This window comes from Hyla sarda, chromosome 2, assembly GCF_029499605.1.
Source record: "Hyla sarda isolate aHylSar1 chromosome 2, aHylSar1.hap1, whole genome shotgun sequence".
Lineage (NCBI taxonomy): Eukaryota > Metazoa > Chordata > Amphibia > Anura > Hylidae > Hyla > Hyla sarda.
Window position 1 is genome coordinate 87,274,775 of NC_079190.1, and position 22,887 is coordinate 87,297,661.

Genomic DNA, 22,887 nt, shown 5'->3' on the forward strand with positions numbered 1-22,887 from the left:
TAGCATCTGGACAATGTGAGTACTGTTTTAATCAGCATCACCCACACTACAAGCCTGTGTGACAGGTTTAGTGCGGATGATACTACTGACAGATTTCCTTTAACTATTTTTTATATTAAACTACAGTTAAAGGACAAATCTCACATTTAAAAATTGTAGGATAGGGGATAAGTTTTAGTCCAAGCACTGGGGCCCCCTGCGATCTCCTGTATGGACCCCCTGTGCTGTAGCTATGCTGTGGGGCTGCAAATTTTTCCAGGGCTGGTTTTTAGCCCCAGTCCGGCCCTGCCGCTAAGAAGTGGTCTCCTAACTGTAGCCCTCCAGATATTACAAAACTTCAACTCCAAGCATGCCCAGACTGTCCAGGCATGCTGTGAGTTGTCGTTCTGCAACATCTGAAGGGCCAGATATTGCAGAACTACACCGCCCAGCATCCCTGACTGTCTGGTCATGCTGAGAATTGTAGTTTTGCAACATCTGGAGGGCTCCAGTTTGGAGACCACCTTAAGTGGTCTCCAAACTGTGCCACTTCAGATGTTGCAAAACTACAACTCCCAGCATGACCAGACAGTCAGTGCATGCTGAAAGTTGCACAGTGGTCTCCAAACTGTGGCCCTCCAGATGTTCCTAAACTACAACTCCCAGTATTCTCAGACAACCTTTGGCTGTCTGGGCTTGCTGGGAGTTGTAGTCTTGCAACTATTAGAAGGCCACTTACCAGCAATCTTCACTGCAGCCTCCTCCCCCACCGCACTTTCTGGCCTGCCTCCTCCTCCTGCCGCCCACGTCTGGGCAGTGGCGGATCCAGGGGGGGGGGGGGCAACGGGGCAATTGCCCCCCCCCAAGATTGCTGCCCCTCCCGATACTATAGTATTGATGAGCGGGAGCTGTCAGCCCCAGCTCCACTGTCCCCTCACTTGCAGCATTTGCAGCGTGTTAACCGCGGGGACACCATCCTCTGCAGGCTGCCTGTCAGTACTGAGGGTGCTTCGGTCTCAGCATCATTCAGTCTACAGCCATTACACTGTGCAGGGGCTGGGAAGAGAGATAAGCTCCTCCCCCTCTCACTCCTCTGTATTTCCTGCAGGCCGGGCTGAGTTTCCTGCACCTCCAGCACAGGCCCGGACACCCACCCAATGCCTCCAGACTCCCCCTGCCCACCCTGATGCTGCCCTTCATGGTAAGTAACTTTGGGGTGAGGAGGAGGGAGGGGGGTCAGGAGACAGTGAGAGGTAAAGGGTTTCCCAGCAGAGGCCTCTAACTGTAGTAAAACTACAACTCCCAGCTTGTATTTGGCTTTGTGGACATACTGGCAGTTGTAGTTTTACAACAGCTGGGGGCACCCTGGTTGGGGAACACTGATCTATCTGTCTATCTATCTCCTATCTATCTCTCATATCTATCTCATATCTATCTATTTATCTATCTATCTATCTATCTAATATCTATCTCTCTCTCTCTCATATCTATCTATATCTCCTATCTATCTCTCATATCTATCTATCTATCTATCTCATATCTATTATCTGTCTCTCTCTCTCTCTCTCTCTCTCATATATATATCTATCTATCTCCTATCTATCTATCTATCTATCTATCTATCTCTCATATCTATCTATCTATCTATCTATCTATCTATCTATCTATCATCTTTCATCTATCTATCTATCTATCTTATCTATATATCTATCTATTTATCTATCTCCTATCTATCTATCTATCTATCTATCTATCTAGAAGAAAATAGAAGAACAGCACATCCAATTCAAAAGTATCCGTACGGAGGTGCTCGCAGATCCTGGATCCTTGGTTACAGTTGGTCCTCGAGAATAATTATTTTCTTTTTAATAATGAACTTTTTTTTACAGAAAAGAGGGACCGCAATGGGGAGTAACACTGCGCCTACATACGCAAATATTTATATGGCGCATTTTGAGGAGATGTACGTCTATGTGTCGCACCACTTCAGGCATGTCCTGGGGTGGTGGCTATACATAGACGACATCTTCCTCATCTGGAGTGGGGGAGTGTCTGAGTTACTCTCTTTTCAGAACTACCTGAATGATGTCACAGCAAGTATTAAGTTTACTCTCACACACTCTCAGGAGTCCATTAATTTTCTTGATGTACTGGTCAATGTGGAAAATGGTGGTTTGACCACTGACTTGTACATCAAACCCACCGATTGTAATATGTTATTGAAATTTGAGAGCTGTCATCCGAGACCCATGGTTAACTCCTTGCCCTTCAGCCAAATGCTGAGGGCAAGGAGGATTACAGACACAAAGGATAAATTGGAAGTGGCACTGGAAAGAATGACGGACAATTTTGTCAAGAGGGGTTACCCTAGGGATTTAGTTCAGAGACATAGAACTCATGTGGAACAAATGGAGGAGGTACCAGTAAGAAGGATTAAGAATGACACACGTGTGCCTTTTGTAACTACCTATAGTGAGGATTCTAAGGCTATAGGCAGGATTATCAGAAAACATTGGCACATTATACAAGATTGCTGTAACATCTCTGAATTTAACTCTTACCCCCTATTATCCTATAGAAGACAAACAAATCTAAAAGACAGACTGGTTAAAGCGGACATTTCCCAGAAACAAGGAGGCACACAGAGGTACCTGTCCGTTGTGAATAAAGGAAGTTTTCCTTGTAGACAATGTATAAATTGCGGATTGATGTGTAAGGGTAACAATTTTGTTCACCCTAGGAGTGGACAAATATATCCCATTAAGTACTACCTAACTTGTAATAGTTCTTATGTGGTTTACGTGCTTTGGTGCCCATGTGGCCTCCTGTATGTGGGGGAGACCACATGGGACCTGAAGACACGTTTAAACCAACATAGGTACACAATACGTTAAAAAAAGCTAGATTTGCCGGTATCGAGTCATTTTGCGACTTTTGGACACACAGAAAAGGAATTAAAATTTGCTATAGTCGATCATGTCCCTCCACTCAAACGAGGTGGGGATAGACAAGCTGTTTTAAAAAGATTAGAGTTGAAATGGATTTTTAAACTTGGCTCATTGAAACCAGGGGGCCTGAATGTTGAGTTTAAGACCCCCCACAGAGTGGTTGCTCAATAATCCTCCAATATATGTAATTCGGGGCATTAAAGTTTGGTAATGCTATATCTTTTTGTGTTATCACTATACATAATGAAATTATACTAATCTGCCCTTCTTTTGTTTTTTTAGGTGGATCTGGGGAAGCTTTGAACACTCATCTGATGATTTGTACATTTGTATAATTATTAGTATAAGAAATAAAATATTTTGTGTATACTACCTATGTGTTCATGAGTTGTTTGCATGTCCAACTAACGTTACAAAGGGGATGAGGCCTCGTAAGAATATTTATTAAATTTTGTTGATTTTTTATTATTTTCTTGTTTTTTGTTTTTTTTATTTAATATCATTATTTTTTTGTTCTTTACATATTTTTGTGCTCTTTTGCACACTTTTTTTATTTTTCAATTTTGTATCCTTTGTTTTTATTTTATTTTTATTTATTATTTTTATTATAATTTTTTTTATCTAATAAAAAAATGTTTACTTTAAAAAAAAAAGTTTTTTCACCACTTAGTAGTTGATGGTCCCTTTATGTCCCTGGGAGTGAGTCTCTGAATGTGACTGATGGACCGAGAGGGTCCTAGGGCTGCCAGCGATTTATGTTGCTGCATACATGACCCCTCGCACTCGCGTGCTGGGGGTACATGACTGCGTGCACACTATGCGGCACTTGGCTCTGTTCCCCGGGGTTAGGTGACGCATTGATTATGCTGGCAGCCTGTAAAAGAGTGAGTGATCTCTATGAATGGGGGTCTGGGATGCATCCTCACCACTGTGCATATCCCAAACAGGGACAAGTTAGATTGTACATTACAATTTTTTACAAAGCCATGACTAAGAGCTTTATGCTCGAAACGCGTCGGCGTTCACTTGGTTTTAGCAGTGACATGTCACTTGCCATCTCTATGGAGAATTGTTTTTAACATGAACATTAAACGTTAAGTTTTATTTCAACATTTTTTCCCTGGGAGCTGGATCCAATTCATTTTCTGTTCTATGTTTACAAGGAGAGGCGGCTCCTCATCCGTGCTTCCAGCATTCACACCTGGGTATCCTCCTATTAATTGGACTGTGGTGAGCTGATCTTCCGTTCTTTACCTTCACTTATTAAAGGCCCTCACTTATAATGCCCCCCTGTCTTGGGCCCCTCACTTATAATGCCCCCCTGTCTTGAGCCGCTAACATATAATGTACTTCGACTTATAATGCCCTGTTATGTGCCCCTTACTTATAATGCACCCTGTTATGTGCCCCTTACTTAAAATGCCACCTGAGGGAGCAGGATGGGGGCATTATATGTGAGGGGAACATTGCAGGGGCATTATAAGTGAGGGGCACAGCACAGGGGGGAATTATATGGTAGGGGCACAGGACAGAGGGCATTATTATTATATAACAGGATAGGTCATAGTTATAAGTGCAGGCACAGGGTGGGGCATTATTACTAAATATGAGGGGCACAGAGTATAAGGAATTTCTGGGGTAGTATGGTTTTCATTAGCCACAATACAGCACAGTATTGTATTCAGAGGGATATCTAGAGCGTACAGTGTGTGGTAGTATTATATTCTGAGGTTACAGTGTGTGGCAGTATTATATTCAGAGGTACAGTGTGTGGTAGTATTATATTCAGGGGTACAGTGTGTGGTAGTATTATATTAAGGGGTACAGTGTGTGGCAGTACTATATTCAGGGGTACAGTGTGTGGCAGTATTATATTCAGATGTAAAGTGTGTGGTAGTATTATATTCAGGGGTACAGTGTGTGGTAGTATTATATTAAGGGGTACAGTGTGTGGCAGTACTATATTCAGGGGTACAGTGTGTGGCAGTATTATATTCAGAGGGTACAGTGTGTGGCAGTATTATTCAGTGGGTACAATGTGTGGCAGTATTATATTCAGTGGGTACAATGTGTGGCAGTATTATTCAGTGGGCACAATGTGTGGCAGTATTATATTCATAGGGTACAGTGTGTGGGCAGTATTATATTCAGTGGGTACAATGTGGGGCAGTATTATATTCAGTGGGTACAGTGTGTGGGTAGTATTATATTCAGTTGGTACAGTGTGTGGCAGTATTATATTCAGTGGGTACAATGTGGGGCAGTATTATATTCATTGGGTACAGTGTGTGGGTAGTATTATATTCAGTGGGTACAATGTGTGGCAGTATTATTCAGTGGGTAAAATGTGTGGCAGTATTATATTCATTGGATACAGTGTGTGGGTAATATATTCAGTGGGTACAGTTTGTGGCAGTATTATATTCAGTGGGTACAATGTGTGGCTGTATTCTGTGGGTACAATGTGTGGCAGTATTATATTCAGTGGATACAGTGTGTGGCAGTATTATATTCAGAGGGTACAGTGTGTGCAATTATCATGTTCAGAGGGTAAAATGTGTAGCAGTATTATATTCAGTGGGTACAATGTGTGGCAGTATTCAGTGGGTACAATGTGTGGCAGTATTATTCAGTGGGTACATTGTGTGGCAGTATTATTCAGTGGGTACAATCTGTGGCAGTATTATATTCAGTGGGTAAAATGTGTGGCAGTATTATTCAATGGGTACAATGTGTGGCAGTATTATATTCATTGGGTACAGTGTGTGGGCAGTATTATATTCAGTGGGTACAATGTGGGGCAGTATTATATTCAGTGGGTACAGTGTGTGGGTAGTATTATATTCAGTTGGTACAGTGTGTGGCAGTATTATATTCAGTGGGTACAATGTGGGGCAGTATTATATTCATTGGGTACAGTGTGTGGGTAGTATTATATTCAGTGGGTACAGTGTTTGGTAGTATTATATTCAGTGGGTACAATGTGTGGCAGTATTATTCAGTGGGTAAAATGTGTGGCAGTATTATATTCATTGGATACAGTGTGTGGGTAATATTATATTCAGTGGGTACAGTGTATGGCTGTATTATATTCAGTGGGTACAATGTGTGGCAGTATTCTGTGGGTACAATGTGTGGCAGTATTATATTCAGTGGATACAGTGTGTGGCAGTATTATATTCAGAGAGTACAGTGTGTGCCAGTATTATGTTCAGAGGGTAAAATGTGTAGCAGTATTATATTCAGTGGGTACAATGTGTGGCAGTATTCAGTGGGTACAATGTGTGGCAGTATTATTCAGTGGGTACATTGTGTGGCAGTATTATTCAGTGGGTACAATGTGTGGCAGTATTATATTCATTGGGTACAGTGTGTGGTAGTATTATATTCAAAGGGTAAAGTGAGTTGTAGTATATTCGGAGGGTACAGTGTGTCAGAATTATATTCAAAGGATAGGATGTTTGGCAGTTTTATAATAATACTTGTTTTCATACAGAGGTTCCGAATCCGCTGACATAGTGAGGAGCCGTCTGGGCATCTAGTTCTTCAGCGAGAACATTTAGCTGGACCTGGCGGTATGTACCATCTGAATTAGATAAGGAAAGATTATAGAGAAGACGTCACCTATAGTCACTGATATCATTGTGTATTGTCCTGACTGTCCCACCAGAGATGTAGTCACTTGTAAGTTTTGTAGTAATGATGGGTGAAACAACAACTCCCAGCATAACCTTACCACTACTTAGGTCATACTGGGAACTGTAGGTTTAAATTGTAAAAACTTCTTTAGCTCTTTCCCATTCTGTGGCAATTGGTGTATTTGATTATTATACTGGATACATTTATTAATATTGTAAGTTCTTTAAGAAACACCTTCTTATTTTCTGTCCACCAAAACGAAATTATCTAATAGTGCCCCTCCCGAGACTAGACTCTGGATCCGCCCCTGCATCTGGGAAGATGACGTACCGAAATGTATGTTGGACTGGTGCTATCCCGGTCTCTGCCAGTGTACTGCACTTTGTTATTACGCTGCTACTATGTCTGTATCCCCTAATCCTGTTTTTTCAGGAGGCTGCTATATGCACATTGCACTTTCCTTATATGTTTACACTGTAAGCTCTGTATAGGAGTTACCTACATTTGTTATGTGCAATACCTACTGATGTGCAATAGTTACCTATATATATTGTAGATGTGCCTTATGCCACCCTTTTTATATGTAGATACCTTTATATCTAAATGGGGATATACCCTACTATATTAATTATGTGTACTTTGACTATTACCTGTGCAGAGCCGGTGATATCACCGTTTGTTGTTGTATTCCTTTTCTTTGTATATACATGGTTTTTATTGATGTACTGTCCTTTCTGATACGGAAATAATAAAATGTGTGCTTGTTTGGCACATACCTTTCTTTGAAATGACTCTGTTGTGTTCTCTTGTTTTTTTGTCTTGGTACATGGTGGTGAGCTAACCCTGCCTCTTTTTCTACAGGTCCATGGGTGCCCTAATGTCAAATACAGCCTAAGTAGATATGATAATCTGAAAGTTTCAAGATCACGTTTAAGCCATTTGTATGTGATTTACCACTTAGATCTGGGAGGCTTTGACAGACAGTAACTTAGTGTTGCTAATCCCATGAACCGATTGGACAAAAAAAAAAAAAAAAAAAGGTACTGCGAGAAAAAATAGCAGTGATTATGTGCAGAAGCAATATCCAATTCAACAGTAATGTTGCAATGCAAAGTGAAGACCTAGTATCCAGATATGTGGCACAAAGCACCAATAGTATAATCATATTTAGTGGCAGTGGTAAACAATAGTATTTGTAGCTGTCAACAGATAGAGAGCCACGTGTAGGAGGCCAGACTGGTATGTGTGCCAATTTGCTGCTTTTACTGTTTATGGGGGAAAAAAGCTAAATCTTCATCCTGGACAACCTACAGTATGTTGTGCATAATGGTACCGTAAACAATTAAAAAAGCATGAAAATTATGTATGCTATGAAAAACAAATGATCACCTGTATTTCCAACTATAGTCGACACACTCTCGGCAGCAGAGCTTACACTTTTGCTGTCAGTAACATCCAGTAATATTGTTTGTAGCCTACTAGAGGTCTCTTCCTTTAGATTCTGAGCCCCATGGTCAGTCAGACAAGCTGCCAGAACCTTCATTCCACGTTTGTCCAGTTGCTTGGCCAGCAGGTTTCCAAACCCAGTGTCACATCCAGTAATAAAGACATATTTGTCTGTGAGATTCTCCAGGATCAGACTTTGTCTGTACCATCGGTACAAAAAGATCTGGACAAATACCACCAGCAGAAGGAGCCACATGATAAGTGATACAGTTTTATCCTGCAATAGAATTGAGTAATTCAAGATTATTTTCGTTCTATATAAGTAATACTACTTAAAGGGGTTATCCACCATAAGGTGATTTGAGTACATATCTGTTGACAGTAATGGACATGCTTAGGAAGGATCTGCACTTGTCTTGGGGCTAAATGGCTATGTTGTGAGATTACATAACACTGTGGCTATCTTTTTGTGACCGGTATTTCCTGTTTGAGTTTCCTTCTTTGCCTACAAATCCCATAATTCCATTTTCCTCCCTCCCACACATCAGCCACACCACCCATTGACACACAAATGAGCTGCATCCATTCAAAAGACTTGTGTTTTTCAATCAGGGTGCCTTCAGCAATTAGTTGAAGATTAATCTCTCTCCCACCAAGCGATCGCTCCACCCATTGAAGCAGACAGGCTCCCTGTCATCAGCTGACTGCACAAAGATCGCGGGGGTCCCAGTGGTGGGACCACGTGATCACACATCTTATCCCCTATCCTTTGGATAGGGAATAAGGTGTCTATGGCCGGAGTACACCTTTAAGGACGTGATATGGAAACTACACAGTTAATATTCTCAAAGTACAGAATTTGTTAGAATATAAGCTGAAAGTAGAAATAAGCTGAATTGAGAATGGCTAAGAAGTTGGTTCTACTTTGTATCAGTGTATGAGTTCTCAGGAAGGAATGGCTAGCTGATAACAGTAAGATGAGGAGTTTCTGGGAGATTGGCAAAGGGCTGAGATAACAAGCAGGTGTCCTCTGGTTAATTGCTATGTATAATTGTACATACAATTGTATAATTGTTTAAGCTGTGACGTACACTTAGTATATACCCAGTGTATAAGAAGTGAGTAGCTCTGCCTAATAAAACAGATCAGCACATTATTGTCTGTTTATTCATTAATGTAGCTTTTCTTATTTGGCCAATTCATACATCTCATCCTAATTTGGACCCACAAAGGTGACCTGTAAGTGGATGTTAATCCAGATCAGACGCAACCTGTTATGGCCTTATGGACCGAGTCAAGGGAACTGACAGCAGTTTCACCCACACTAAACTCAATACACATGTTTGTGGTGTGGGTGAACTGGATTTAAATGATGTTTCACTTATCTGGACTGGCACCACAGTTTCAGAGAGATACAACTTATTAGCCTCTATTGCTAATATGCTAATCAATGGCTTTGTGCAACAGATGTGGTAGCCAGCATACCCAGCGTACTCAGCGTCCCTGATTCCTTACCCTCTGCTACAATTTGCCCACCCACCTCCGTTGTATGTAAATTGTTTGAGGGTTTTCTAAGGGACGCAATTCTGGAGTATCTTAATAAAAATAAATGTATGACCCCATATCAGCATGGCTTTATGAGGGATCGTCCTGTCAAACTAACCTGATCAGCTTTTATGAGAAGGTGAGCTACAGACTGGACCAGGAGCAATCGCTGGATGTTGTTCATCTGAATTTTTCCAAAGCATTTGATACGGTGCCACATAAATGGTTGGTGCATAAAATGAGAAGGATGGAGCTGGGGGAGAATGTGTGCAAGTGGGTAAGTAACTGGCTCCATGAGAGGAAACAGAGGGTGGTTATTAATGGTACTTATTCTGATTGGGTAACTGTTACTAGTGGGGTACCACAGAGGTCCGTCTTGGGTCCTGTTCTATTTAATGTAGTTATTAATGACCTTGTAGAGGGGTTGAATAGTAAAGTAGCAATCTTTGCAGATAATACTAAACTGTAAAGCGGTAAACACTATAGAGGACAGTGCACTGTTACAAATGGATCTGGATAGCTTGGAGGTTTGGGCTGGGAAGTGGCAGATGAGGTTCAACACTGATAAATGTAAGGTAATGCACATGGGGAAGAAAAATCCGGGCTGGGGTTATGTATTAAATGGGAGCACACTTGGGACGACTGACATGGAAAAGGATTTAGGAGTCTTAGTTAATAGTAAATTTAGCTGTAGTGACCAGTGTCGGGCAGCTGCTGCCAAGGCAAATAAAATCATGGGTTTCATCAAAAGGGGCATAGATGCCCACGACAAGGAAATAATTATACCGCTGTACAAATCACTAGTCAGACCACACATGGAATACTGTGGACAGTACTGGGCACCAGTGTACAAGAAAGATATGGTGGAGCTCGAGAGGGTTCAAAGACGGGCAACCAGAGTAATACGGGAAATGGGAGGACTACAGTACCCAGAAAGATTATCAGAATTGGCATTATTTAGTTTAGAAGAAAGAAGGCTTAGGGGAGACCTTAAAACTATGTATAAATATCTCAGGGGGCAGTACAGAGATCTCTCCTATGATCTATTTATACCAAGGACTGTATCTATAACAAGGGGGCATCATCTACTTTTAGAGGAAATCATTTTTCTACACCAGCACAGATGGGGGTTCTTGACTGTGGAATTCTCTGCCTGAGGAGATGCTCATGGTGAACTCTGTAAAAGAGTTCAAAAGGGGTCTGGATGCATTTTTGGAGAATAATAACATCGCTGGTTATGGATACTAGATTTATAGGGACAGAACATTGATCCAGGGATTTATTCCGAATGCCATATTTGGAGGCGGGAAGGAATTTTTACCTATAGTATGAGGTTTTTTTTTCCTTCCTCTGGATCAACTCAGTAGGGACTCATTAGGGTTATAGGTTGAACTTTATGGACTCTGGTCTTTTTTCAACCTTATGAACTATTTTACCTCATATATATATATATATATATATATATATATATATATATATATATAAACCAAAAATAGGCGCAGCACTCCAAAAAACTGTATGATTTAGTATCTCATGTCAGCATTACAACGTTTCAACTCCTCCTGGAGCCATTTTCAAGCATAGTGATATACAAACACCACAGGGCTTTTATGCCCCAAACAATTAATTAGTGCAAATCAATTCATAAAGTGCCAATCATATAAACATCATATAAAAATATAAACAGTGCGTTACATAATTATATAGCACATAGTGCATCAGTGTAGATAAAGTGCTATGGTGCATATAGTGCATAAGAATCATACAAAAAGTTAAAATACAGCTTGAAAATACATCTCAAGATATGATTGCATATAATCATACAATCATCAACACCTGTGTATATAATAAACATCATAAAATAGTACATACTGCATAGTGAGGAGGAAACATCCACCTGCTCCATACAATGGCGCCGTAAGCGTGGGCTACTAGCTATTGCGCCTGCGCAAACAGGCTGTGGATACTTCCGCATACACGCTCGCGGTCATGTGACTCACCCGCTCACGTGATCCGCTACCCCGGCAACGGCCAACGCTATCTGCGAGGCAGTGTACAGAGGCAGCCGGAGCACGATCGCAGGCGACAATCCAGGCCGCGAGATGTGTATATATAGAAGTGAAGAAAACAAGAACACAGGTATCAGCAAAGAAGAGGGCACAAACAGGACCATGGATTCAGATGCCACAACATGGGGGTTACAAGGCGCATAGCAGAGTAAGAGAAGATTAGGAGCAAAAAATTGAAAAAACATAAAAAAAAACACAAATAATAATGAACAAAAAAGTAGAAAATAAGAAATAAAAAATAAAAATGAAAATAAAAAAATAAAAATAAAATGAAATATAATCCATAAAACATTGTTTCTTTTTTTGCAGTTGTGTTTTCATTATTTTTGTATAATATTAATAGGGTTACACCTTGTTGGGCCAGGGATAGATAACTGGCTTAACCCCTAATAGGGCCAAGGAGTCATCCATCAAAGGGGGGACTCCTGTGTTCAGGACCGTCAAGCCCTCACCCCACTGGATTCACCCCACCTGGGCTATACTCAAGGGCGCCCGCTTATTCAGCAGCGCTGAACCCTAGGCATACTGCCTAGTGTAATTCCAAATAAAAAGAACAAAACATAATAAAAAACAAAAGGAAAAAAAATCAAAATATAAATAAATACAAAACAATATATTCTTTTTATCATATAAAAAAATATAAAAAAATTTATAAATGTAAAGACAGAAATGGAGAAGATTAAAAAATTTTGAAAAATACCCCAGAATGATGTAATATGCGCATATATACCCCACATGATGGAATCCACCAACCACGGTCCAAGTAGTACCACAACAGTGCTGAATCTGTGTAACTTTATTTAATTCACCACATCAGATTGTAATAATACAAAAAATTTATTAAAAAATATTCGCCACAGTGTAGAAATTTATCTTAATTCACATATGTTGGAGTAGGTGATGTCTCCTCCTATGGTTGTAGAAATCTAAAAAATAAAGAAATATATTATTAGAATTATGACATTGTATTTGTATATCACATTACATATGTATAGAGGAGGTAAGTATAACAACGGATAAATGGAATTTAGGGGCTGTTTGTAGGCCACCTCTGTATACAAGTTTTCTACATAATATTGAAATCCGCATTAAGACCATAGGGACGTAGTGTTTTAAGTTTATGTATCCACCACAATTCACGTCGTTTCAAGATTGCTAATCTATCACCCCCTCTCACAGGATGTGGTATATGATCAATTGCCATAAAACGTAGGTCCTTCTCCAAGTGGCCAAGCTCAGTGAAGTGCTTGGACACCGGGAGGTCCAACCAACGTTTACGTATGCTAAACCTATGGTTATTAATTCTAGTTTTCAAATTTTAAGTAGTTTGCCCCACGTAGACTAAATTACATGGGCAAGTCAGAATATAAATTACCCAGGTTGAGTCACACGTGAGGTAAAATTTAAGAGGATATTCCATCCTGGTCCCTGGGTGTCTAAAGCTAGATCCCTTTATCATAAATTTACAATCCACACATGTTAGACATGGAAAAGAGCCAAAATTACGTATACTGAGTACAGTCTGTCTAAGGGTTTGGGGTGAGTCAATAGTAGATTTTACCAGTTTATCCCTCAAATTTCTTGATCTTTTATAGGACATCAAGGGAAATGTGGAAAACTCCTCAATTCCCTTGAAACTTTTTTGTAATATGGTCCAGTGTTTGTTGATAACACCCGCAATTTTACCACTATGGTTATTATACACTGATGTGAAAGGAATTCTTCTTGCTTTTTGAGTCTTACTAACTTTTGTCAAAGTAGATTGTCTGTCAAGAGTCTGTAATTTATTTCGCTGTCTGTCAATTATGTCTTTGGGATACCCTCTCTCCAAAAAATTGGAAGAGATGGTATCCAAAGTAGAGTCCAGAGTTAATTCGTCACTTACTATACGTTTTTCTCTAAGTAGCTGGCTGTACGGGAGTGATTCGATCATCCTTCTAGGATGACAACTTTTGAAGTGCAATAGCGTATTTTTATCTGTTGGTTTAGTATACAATGACGTGAAAATCTGTCCATCCTTTTTGCCCACCCAGACATCAAGAAAACTGATGCCCTCTAGGGAAAAAGTCATAGTAAATTCAATGTTGGGATCAATTGAATTTAGAAATTCCACCAATTTCTAAATTCAATTGAATTTACTATGACTTTTTCCCTAGAGGGCATCAGTTTTCTTGATGTCTGGGTGGGCAAAAAGGATGGACAGATTTTCACGTCATTGTATACTAAACCAACAGATAAAAATACGCTATTGCACTTCAAAAGTTGTCATCCTAGAAGGATGATCGAATCACTCCCGTACAGCCAGCTACTTAGAGCAAAACGTATAGTAAGTGACGAATTAACTCTGGACTCTACTTTGGATACCATTTCTTCCAATTTTTTGGAGAGAGGGTATCCCAAAGACATAATTGACAGACAGCTAAATAAATTACAGACTCTTGACAGACAATCTACTTTGACAAAAGTTAGTAAGACTCAAAAAGCAAGAAGAATTCCCTTCACATCAGTGTATAATAACCATAGTGGTAAAATTGCGGGTGTTATCAACAAACACTGGACCATATTACAAAAAAGTTTCAAGGGAATTGAGGAGTTTTCCACATTTCCCTTGATGTCCTATAAAAGATCAAGAAATTTGAGGGATAAACTGGTAAAATCTACTATTGACTCACCCCAAACCCTTAGACAGACTGTACTCAGTATACGTAATTTTGGCTCTTTTCCATGTCTAACATGTGTGGATTGTAAATTTATGATAAAGGGATCTAGCTTTAGACACCCAGGGACCAGGATGGAATATCCTCTTAAATTTTACCTCACGTGTGACTCAACCTGGGTAATTTATATTCTGACTTGCCCATGTAATTTAGTCTACGTGGGGCAAACTACTTTGAATTTGAAAACTAGAATTAATAACCATAGGTTTAGCATACGTAAACGTTGGTTGGACCTCCCGGTGTCCAAGCACTTCACTGAGCTTGGCCACTTGGAGAAGGACCTACGTTTTATGGCAATTGATCATATACCACATCCTGTGAGAGGGGGTGATAGATTAGCAATCTTGAAACGACGTGAATTGTGGTGGATACATAAACTTAAAACACTACGTCCCTATGGTCTTAATGCGGATTTCAATATTATGTAGAAAACTTGTATACAGAGGTGGCCTACAAACAGCCCCTAAATTCCATTTATCCGTTGTTATACTTACCTCCTCTATACATGTGTAATGTGATATACAAATACAATGTCATAATTCTAATAATATATTTCTTTATTTTTTAGATTTCTACAACCATAGGAGGAGACATCACCTACTCCAACATATGTGAATTAAGATAAATTTCTACACTGTGGCGAATATTTTTTAATACATTTTTTGTATTATTACAATCTGATGTGGTGAATTAAATAAAGTTACACAGATTCAGCACTGTTGTGGTACTACTTGGACCGTGGTTGGTGGATTCCATCATGTGGGGTATATATGCGCATATTACATCATTCTGGGGTATTTTTCAAAATTTTTTAATCTTCTCCATTTCTGTCTTTACATTTATAAATTTTTTTATATTTTTTTATATGATAAAAAGAATATATTGTTTTGTATTTATTTATATTTTGATTTTTTTTCCTTTTGTTTTTTATTATGTTTTGTTCTTTTTATTTGGAATTACACTAGGCAGTATGCCTAGGGTTCAGCGCTGCTGAATAAGCGGGCGCCCTTGAGTATAGCCCAGGTGGGGTGAATCCAGTGGGGTGAGGGCTTGACGGTCCTGAACACAGGAGTCCCCCCTTTGATGGATGACTCCTTGGCCCTATTAGGGGTTAAGCCAGTTATCTATCCCTGGCCCAACAAGGTGTAACCCTATTAATATTATACAAAAATAATGAAAACACAACTGCAAAAAAAGAAACAATGTTTTATGGATTATATTTCATTTTATTTTTATTTTTTTATTTTCATTTTTATTTTTTATTTCTTATTTTCTACTTTTTTGTTCATTATTATTTGTGTTTTTTTATGTTTTTTCAATTTTTTGCTCCTAATCTTCTCTTACTCTGCTATGCGCCTTGTAACCCCCATGTTGTGGCATCTGAATCCATGGTCCTGTTTGTGCCCTCTTCTTTGCTGATACCTGTGTTCTTGTTTTCTTCACTTCTATATATACACATCTCGCGGCCTGGATTGTCGCCTGCGATCGTGCTCCGGCTGCCTCTGTACACTGCCTCGCAGATAGCGTTGGCCGTTGCCGGGGTAGCGGATCACGTGAGCGGGTGAGTCACATGACCGCGAGCGTGTATGCGGAAGTATCCACAGCCTGTTTGCGCAGGCGCAATAGCTAGTAGCCCACGCTTACGGCGCCATTGTATGGAGCAGGTGGATGTTTCCTCCTCACTATGCAGTATGTACTATTTTATGATGTTTATTATATACACAGGTGTTGATGATTGTATGATTATATGCAATCATATCTTGAGATGTATTTTCAAGCTGTATTTTAACTTTTTGTATGATTCTTATGCACTATATGCACCATAGCACTTTATCTACACTGATGCACTATGTGCTATATAATTATGTAACGCACTGTTTATATTTTTATATGATGTTTATATGATTGGCACTTTATGAATTGATTTGCACTAATTAATTGTTTGGGGCATAAAAGCCCTGTGGTGTTTGTATATCACCATGCTTGAAAATGGCTCCAGGAGGAGTTGAAACATTGTAATGCTGACATGAGATATTAAATCACACTGTTTTTTGGAGTGATGCGCCTGTTTTTGGTTTCTGTCTATGGAGGACTTTGATCGAGTCTTTTTTGGATGCTGGCACCACCATTGTTTGCTGGACTAGATAAGTAGTGCTGCATTTATTTGGGACTATATATATATATATATATATATATATATATATATATTTATTAGAGATGAGCGAACTTTTCAAAAATTTGATTCGGCCAATTCGCCGGATTTTCCAATAACGTTTGTTTTGTTCCGAATTTTTATATTAAAAAAGGCTATTTCTAGCCTACATACAGCCTCTATAGGGGTATAGAACACTTTGCTGTGTTCTAAAACGCATATGGAGTGTGCTGGGTTAGTGAAATAATACTGTTATTCAGAATAACATGCAGATTACCGGCATCACTTTTAGAATCACTGCTGCACAGCAGCACAATTACAGAGACTGGTGGTGGCATCAGTGTCAGGAGACCATATAGTGACTGAATGTCACAGCGTGGAGGTGTTGGTAGCATGAGGAGACCATATAGTGGCTGAATGGCACAGCGTGGAGGTGTTGGCAGCATGAGGACACCATATAGTGGCTGAATGACACAGCATGGACATGTTGTCAGCATGAGGAGACCATATGGTGGCTGAATGACACAGCATGGAGATGTTGGCAGCATGAGGAGACCATATAGTGGATGAATGGCACAGCCCGGAGTTGCCAGCAGCATGAGTAGGCACTAGGCCTTCACAATCCCTAAGATTAAAAGATGAATTAAGAAATTTAAACCAAAGATTTTGGATAGCGGGTGCTACCTATGAGAAAATTTGAAATTCCCAGATCCAGGCCCAACAGCGGCATCAGTAAACCATATATTGCCTGAATGACACAGCCTGGAGTTGGCTGATGCACGAGTACACAACAGGGCTTCACAATCCCCCTCCAAAAACACCACAATTTTAGAAATTTTTGGAAAAGATTTTGGATAGCGGGTGCTACCTATGAGAAAATTTTAAATTCCCAGACCCAGGCCCCACAGCGGCATTAGTAACCCATATATTGCCTGAATGACACAGCCTGGAGTTGGCTGATGCAGGAGTACACACCAGGGCTTCACAATCCCCCCCCCCCCCCCAAAAAAAAAACCACCACAATTTTAGAACTTTTTGGAAAAGATTTTGGATAGCTGGTGCTACCTATGAGAAAATTTTAAATTCCCAGGCCCAGCAGCGCCATAATTTTTTGATTTGAAATGTAAAACAACCTTTGCGTGTCCCAGACCCTAGCTTGTGGGTACGAAGGACCAAATCCAACAAGCCCCCACAGGGCTCATGTGGCCGTGAGATTTAGGCGCAACGTCTCCATTGCCTTGACCGGCCATTGTTTCCAAGACTTCTTGTCAAGGCAAACCATCTGAAGAACAACGTGACACCGCCGTGACCTGCACACATGGTATGCTGAAGGGCCTCTGAGACTTGACCGGGCAGTGGAGGCTTAAGACACAGTGGAGGATGTGGAGGCAGAATAGCACACTGTTGCAGGACCAACGGGCTGACAAAGTGTAGCAGGAAGCAGCATTGAGTACACACCAGGGCTTCAGAATCCCAAAGAAAAAACAAACATTTTTAAAATAATTTTAAGAATATTTAGGACAGTGGGTGCTACCTATATATTGCCTGAAGGACACAGCCTGGAGTTGGCTGATGCACGAGTACACACTAGGGCTTCACAATCCCTCCAAAAAAATACAACAATTGTAGAAATTTATGAAGAAGACTTTTGGATAGCGGGTGCTACCTATGAGAAAATTTGAAATTCCCAGACCCAGGCCCAGCAGCGCCATCAGTAAACCATATATTGCCTGAATGACACAGGCTGGAGTTGGCTGATGCATGAGTACGCACCAAAGCTTCACAATCCCTAATAAAAAAGACAAACATTTTTTATGAAGAATGTTAACGAAAATGTAGGACAGCGAGTGCTCTCTATATATTACCAGAATGATGCAGCCTGGAGTTGGCTGCAGCATGAGGAGACCATTGAAATGTGTGATTTTTTTATTTGAAATTTAACCTCTTCAGGACACAGGGCATATGGATACGCCCTGCATTTCGAGTCCTTAAGGACCAAGCGCGTATCCATATGCCCGTGGGAAATCCGGTCCCCACCGCTAGCCGGTTGGGGACCGGAGCCGGATGCCTGCTGAAATCATTCAGCAGGAACCCTGACACATCGCCCAGGGGGGTCCTGAGACCCCCCCCCCCCCCATGTCGCTGATCGTAGAAAATCGCATGCCATTACAGATATGCGATTTTCTTCAATTCCGGGCTGATCGGGTCTCTGGTGACCCGATCACCCGGAAAATAGGGCTGATCGGAGTTGTCAGCAACAGCCCCGATCAGCCAAAGGGATAGGAGTAAGGTCGCAGAGCTGCTACCTCCTCCTATCCCCTGCCATTAGTCAGAACGGAGTTCTGACCAATGGCAGCGCAGGACAGGGGGTTGCCCGTTCTGCCCGCCCCTGGATGTCGAGGAGATCTGGGAAGAAGATAGAGGCCGTACCTGCAGGAGAAGATGCCTGTGGACCCGTGATCTTCGGTGGAGCCTTCTGGATACTTGTTAAGGTAGGGAATCGACGGTGGGGGAGGGGAATTGAAAGTGAAAGTAAAAGGATCTTTACTGTAGCAACCACTAGGAAGGCCAAACTGCAACTCCCAGCATGCCCAGACAGCCAAAGGCTGTCTGGGTATGCTGCGAGTGGTAGTTTTGAAACATCTGGAGGGTCACAGTTTGGAGACCACTGTTACAGTGGTGCCCAAACGGTAGCCCTCCAGATGCTCCCAAACTACAACTCAGCATGCCTGGACTGCCCAGGCATGCTGGGAGTTGTAGTTCTGTAACATCTGTCCCTTCAGATTTAGCAATTTTCATGAAATTATTGAAAATTGCTGCTCTACTTTGAAGCCCTCTAATTTTTTCAAAAAGCAAAAATATGTCCATTTTATGATGCCAACATAAAGTGGACATATTGTATTTGTGAAGAAAAATAAAATTTATTATGAATATCCATTTTCCTTACAAGTAGAGAGCTTCAGAGTTAGAAAAATGCAAAATTTTCAAAATTTTCATGAAAATTTACCACCAAAATAAAGTAGAATATATCATGAAAAAACAATCTCAGAATCAGAATATTCCGTAAAAAAGGGTTTTCGCGTTATTAATTCGTAAAGTGACTGTGGTCAGAATTGCGAAAAAGGGCTCAGTCCTTAAGGTGAAAAAGGGCTGCGTCCTTAAGGGGTTAAATCAAATTTGTGTCCCGGACCCCGCCGTGTGGGTACAAAGGACCTAATTTCACAAGCACCCACAGGGCTCATGTGGCCGTAAGATGTGAGTGGAACGCCTCCATAGCCCTGACTGGCCATTTTTGGTTTTTGTACCTTTGTTTAAGAACAAGCGCATATCTAGGAGTCCAGAAGACACTATAATGCAGGACGGTGGACCACCAAAAGACATTCTTCTATAAAATAATTTTTTATGAAATAAAGAAGCAGAGTTCATCCCTCTGCGTATTTATTTTTTTTTTTTAAATCTTACTTAAAAAATCACACGCAACAATCGTTCAATGGTGTAATGGTTATTATTGTGGAAAATTCAAGTTTATTACTGTGATAATTATCAAAAAATTTGAAAAAAACACTACCCAAGAGTGTTTAATAACCCCATACATTGCACCATAAATGTTGAAATTTAAATTAAGCATGTATGTATGTATTTCAAAAATCCTAAAATTAAAGGCCCAAGCCCAGAAGCATCATGAAGTCAAGTAGTTCCTGAAAGACACAGGAGCAGTCAGGAGTAGGCATCAGCAGTACCCAAGAGGCTTTAATAACCCCTTAAATTGCACGATCACTCGCGAGATCGAGCAATAACAGGTGTGTTATGCCCTCAGATGTCCGGGGCTGCACGCACGCTACACTGAACGGATCAGCGTGTGTCTATCTTTCAATGACAGGTGCGGGTAACCCGCTGAACCCCGTTCGGGATAGGGATCAGGGATTGAAATTATTTGCCAGGAAAGAAGAATCACAACTAAGCGCGGGTCATAAGCTTGGGTTCATTAAGTCCCTGCCCTTTGTACACACCGCATGTTTGTACTACCGATTGGATGGTTTAGTGAGGTCCTCGGATCGGCCCCAGCGGGGTAGGAGAAGGCCCTAGCAGAGTGCCGAGAATTTAAAGATCATAGTTGACATTTGCATTAAGCATGTATTAGCTACTGCTAAACTTCCAAAAATTGAAGGCCCAAGGCCTGAGGCATCAGGGAGGCAATTATTTCCTGAAAGACACAGAATGAGTCAGGAGCAGTACCCAAGAGGGTTTCATAACCAACCCCTTACATTTAAAGATGAATGTTGAAATTTGCATTAAGCATGTATTTAGCTACTGCTAAACATCCAAAAATTGAAGGCCCAAGGCCTGAGGGCAGGGAGGCAAGTAGTTCCTGAAAGACACAGAATTAGTATGGAGCAGGCATTCGCAGTACCCAAGAGGGTTTCATAACCCCTTACATTTAAAGATCAATGTTGACATTTGCATTAAACATATATTTAGCTACTGCTAAACATCCAAAAATTAAAGGCCCAAGGCCAGAAGCATCAGTGAGGCAAGTAGTTCCCGAATGACACAGGATGAGCCAGGAGCAGGCAATAACAGTACCCAAGAGGGTTTCATAACCAACCCCTTACATTTAAAGATGAATGTTGAAATTTGCATTAAGCATGTATTTAGCTACTGCTAAACATCCAAAAATTGAAGGCCCAAGGCCTGAGGGCAGGGAGGCAAGTAGTTCCTGAAAGACACAGAATTAGTATGGAGCAGACATTCGCAGTACCCATGAGGGTTTCATAACCCCTTACATTTAAAGATCAATGTTGACATTTGCATTAAGCATCTATTTAGCTACTGCTAAACATCCAAAAATTAAAGGCCAGAAGCATCAGTGAGGCAAGTTGTTCCTGAAAGACACAGGATGAGCCAGGAGCAGGCAATCCCAGTACCAAAGTAATCAGTAATTGATAACCCTAGAGGGTTTCATAACCAACCATAATTGGGAAATGTTGGTGTAGCAGCAGGGTCAATCTACTCTGAGGCATCTGGCATTGGTGGCTGGAAATCCTGGCTGATCCATCCCTGATTCATCTTGACAAACATCAGTCTCTCCACATTTTTAGTGAACAGACGAGTTCGCTTTGGGGTGACTATGGCCCCCGTCGCACTAAACTCCCGCTCAAATGGCACACTACTGGCCGGCCTGGACAGCTTTTCCAGGGCAAACTCTGCTAGTTGTGGCCACAAATAAAGTTTGGCTGCCCAGAAGTCCAGCGGATCTTCAAGGTGTGTTGGCATGGGCATGTCAAGGTATGTCACATCCTGCTGGTTCAGGTCCTGCTCCAGGTCTACCTGCTGCTGATGAGTTGCTTCACTATGCGGGTGAAAAAAGGTACTCATAAGCAACTGTAGACTCAGGCTGCTGCTGATGGAGCTGGTACTGCTCCTGCCACCCCACCCCTTCCTAGCAGCCATGGCAGTAGAAGGTGAGTGCAGAGGGCCCCCCAAGTCAGACCTGCCAGAGGATGGACGATGATGCAGATAGGCATCGGCCAACTGACTACGTAGGATGTCTCTGTAGTAGGTCACTTTGTCCTCCCTCTCAGTGGGTGTAAAAAAGGCCCCCATTTTGTGCCTTTAGCGAGGGTCCAATAAGGTGGAGAGCCAGAAGTCATCCTGCTGCCGAATGGTGACAATTCGGCCGTCACTACGCAAGCAAGTGAGCATGCATTGTGCCATTTGTTCAAGTGACTCAGAGGGACTCCATGCCTCCATTTCCACTGCATACTGTGACAGTGTGTCTGGGTCCTCTGTCTCCTCTAGCTCCTCTAGCTGCTCCAGCTCCTTCTCTCCAGTCAGATGACTAGAAAAAACGCCCATTTTGTGAAACCTAAATTGTGCTCCACTGTGCCCCTCCTCTTCCTCCTCCAGTTCAGCCCCCACAGGGCTCATGTGGCCTTCAGATGTAGGCGCCATGTCTCCAGTGCCCTGACCAGCCATTGTTTCCAACAAGTGTTGTAGTAGATGAACAGGGGAAGGACGTTGTTCTTCCCATAATCCTGGCGACTGACTAATAATAATGTGGCTTCCTCAAAGGGCCTGAGCAAACGGCAGGTGTCACGTATGAGCTGCCACAGGTTGAAATTGAAGTTACACAAAGGAGTCCCCCTATCCGCTCGGATCACCAAGAAATCAGTGATGGATTTTCTCTGTTCGTATCATCAGTCCAACATATGAAGGGTGGAATTCCCACGTGTGGAAACGTCGCAAATCAGATTATGTTGGGGGTGCCGTTCTGACACTGCAGCTGAAGGAGGGTTTGCTTTGCGTTGTATGAGAGGCTGAAGTGCGTGCAAGGTTTCCTTCCCATTGTTAGGATGTCTTACAGATGGGGGGGAACACTTCAGGAACCACTT

General features: G+C 41.4%; 1 protein-coding gene across 1 annotated transcript in view; it reads right to left on the reverse strand.

Annotated features, from left to right (window-relative positions):
• Positions 1-22,887, reverse strand: part of LOC130357382 (short-chain dehydrogenase/reductase family 9C member 7-like) — a 61,197-nt gene that overhangs the window by 18,530 nt on the left and 19,780 nt on the right. The window contains exon 2 of the mRNA XM_056560074.1: positions 7,956-8,289. Within this exon, the coding sequence (XP_056416049.1) occupies positions 7,956-8,268 (313 nt within the window). The 5' untranslated portion in view covers positions 8,269-8,289. The remainder of the gene's footprint in view (positions 1-7,955; positions 8,290-22,887) is intronic.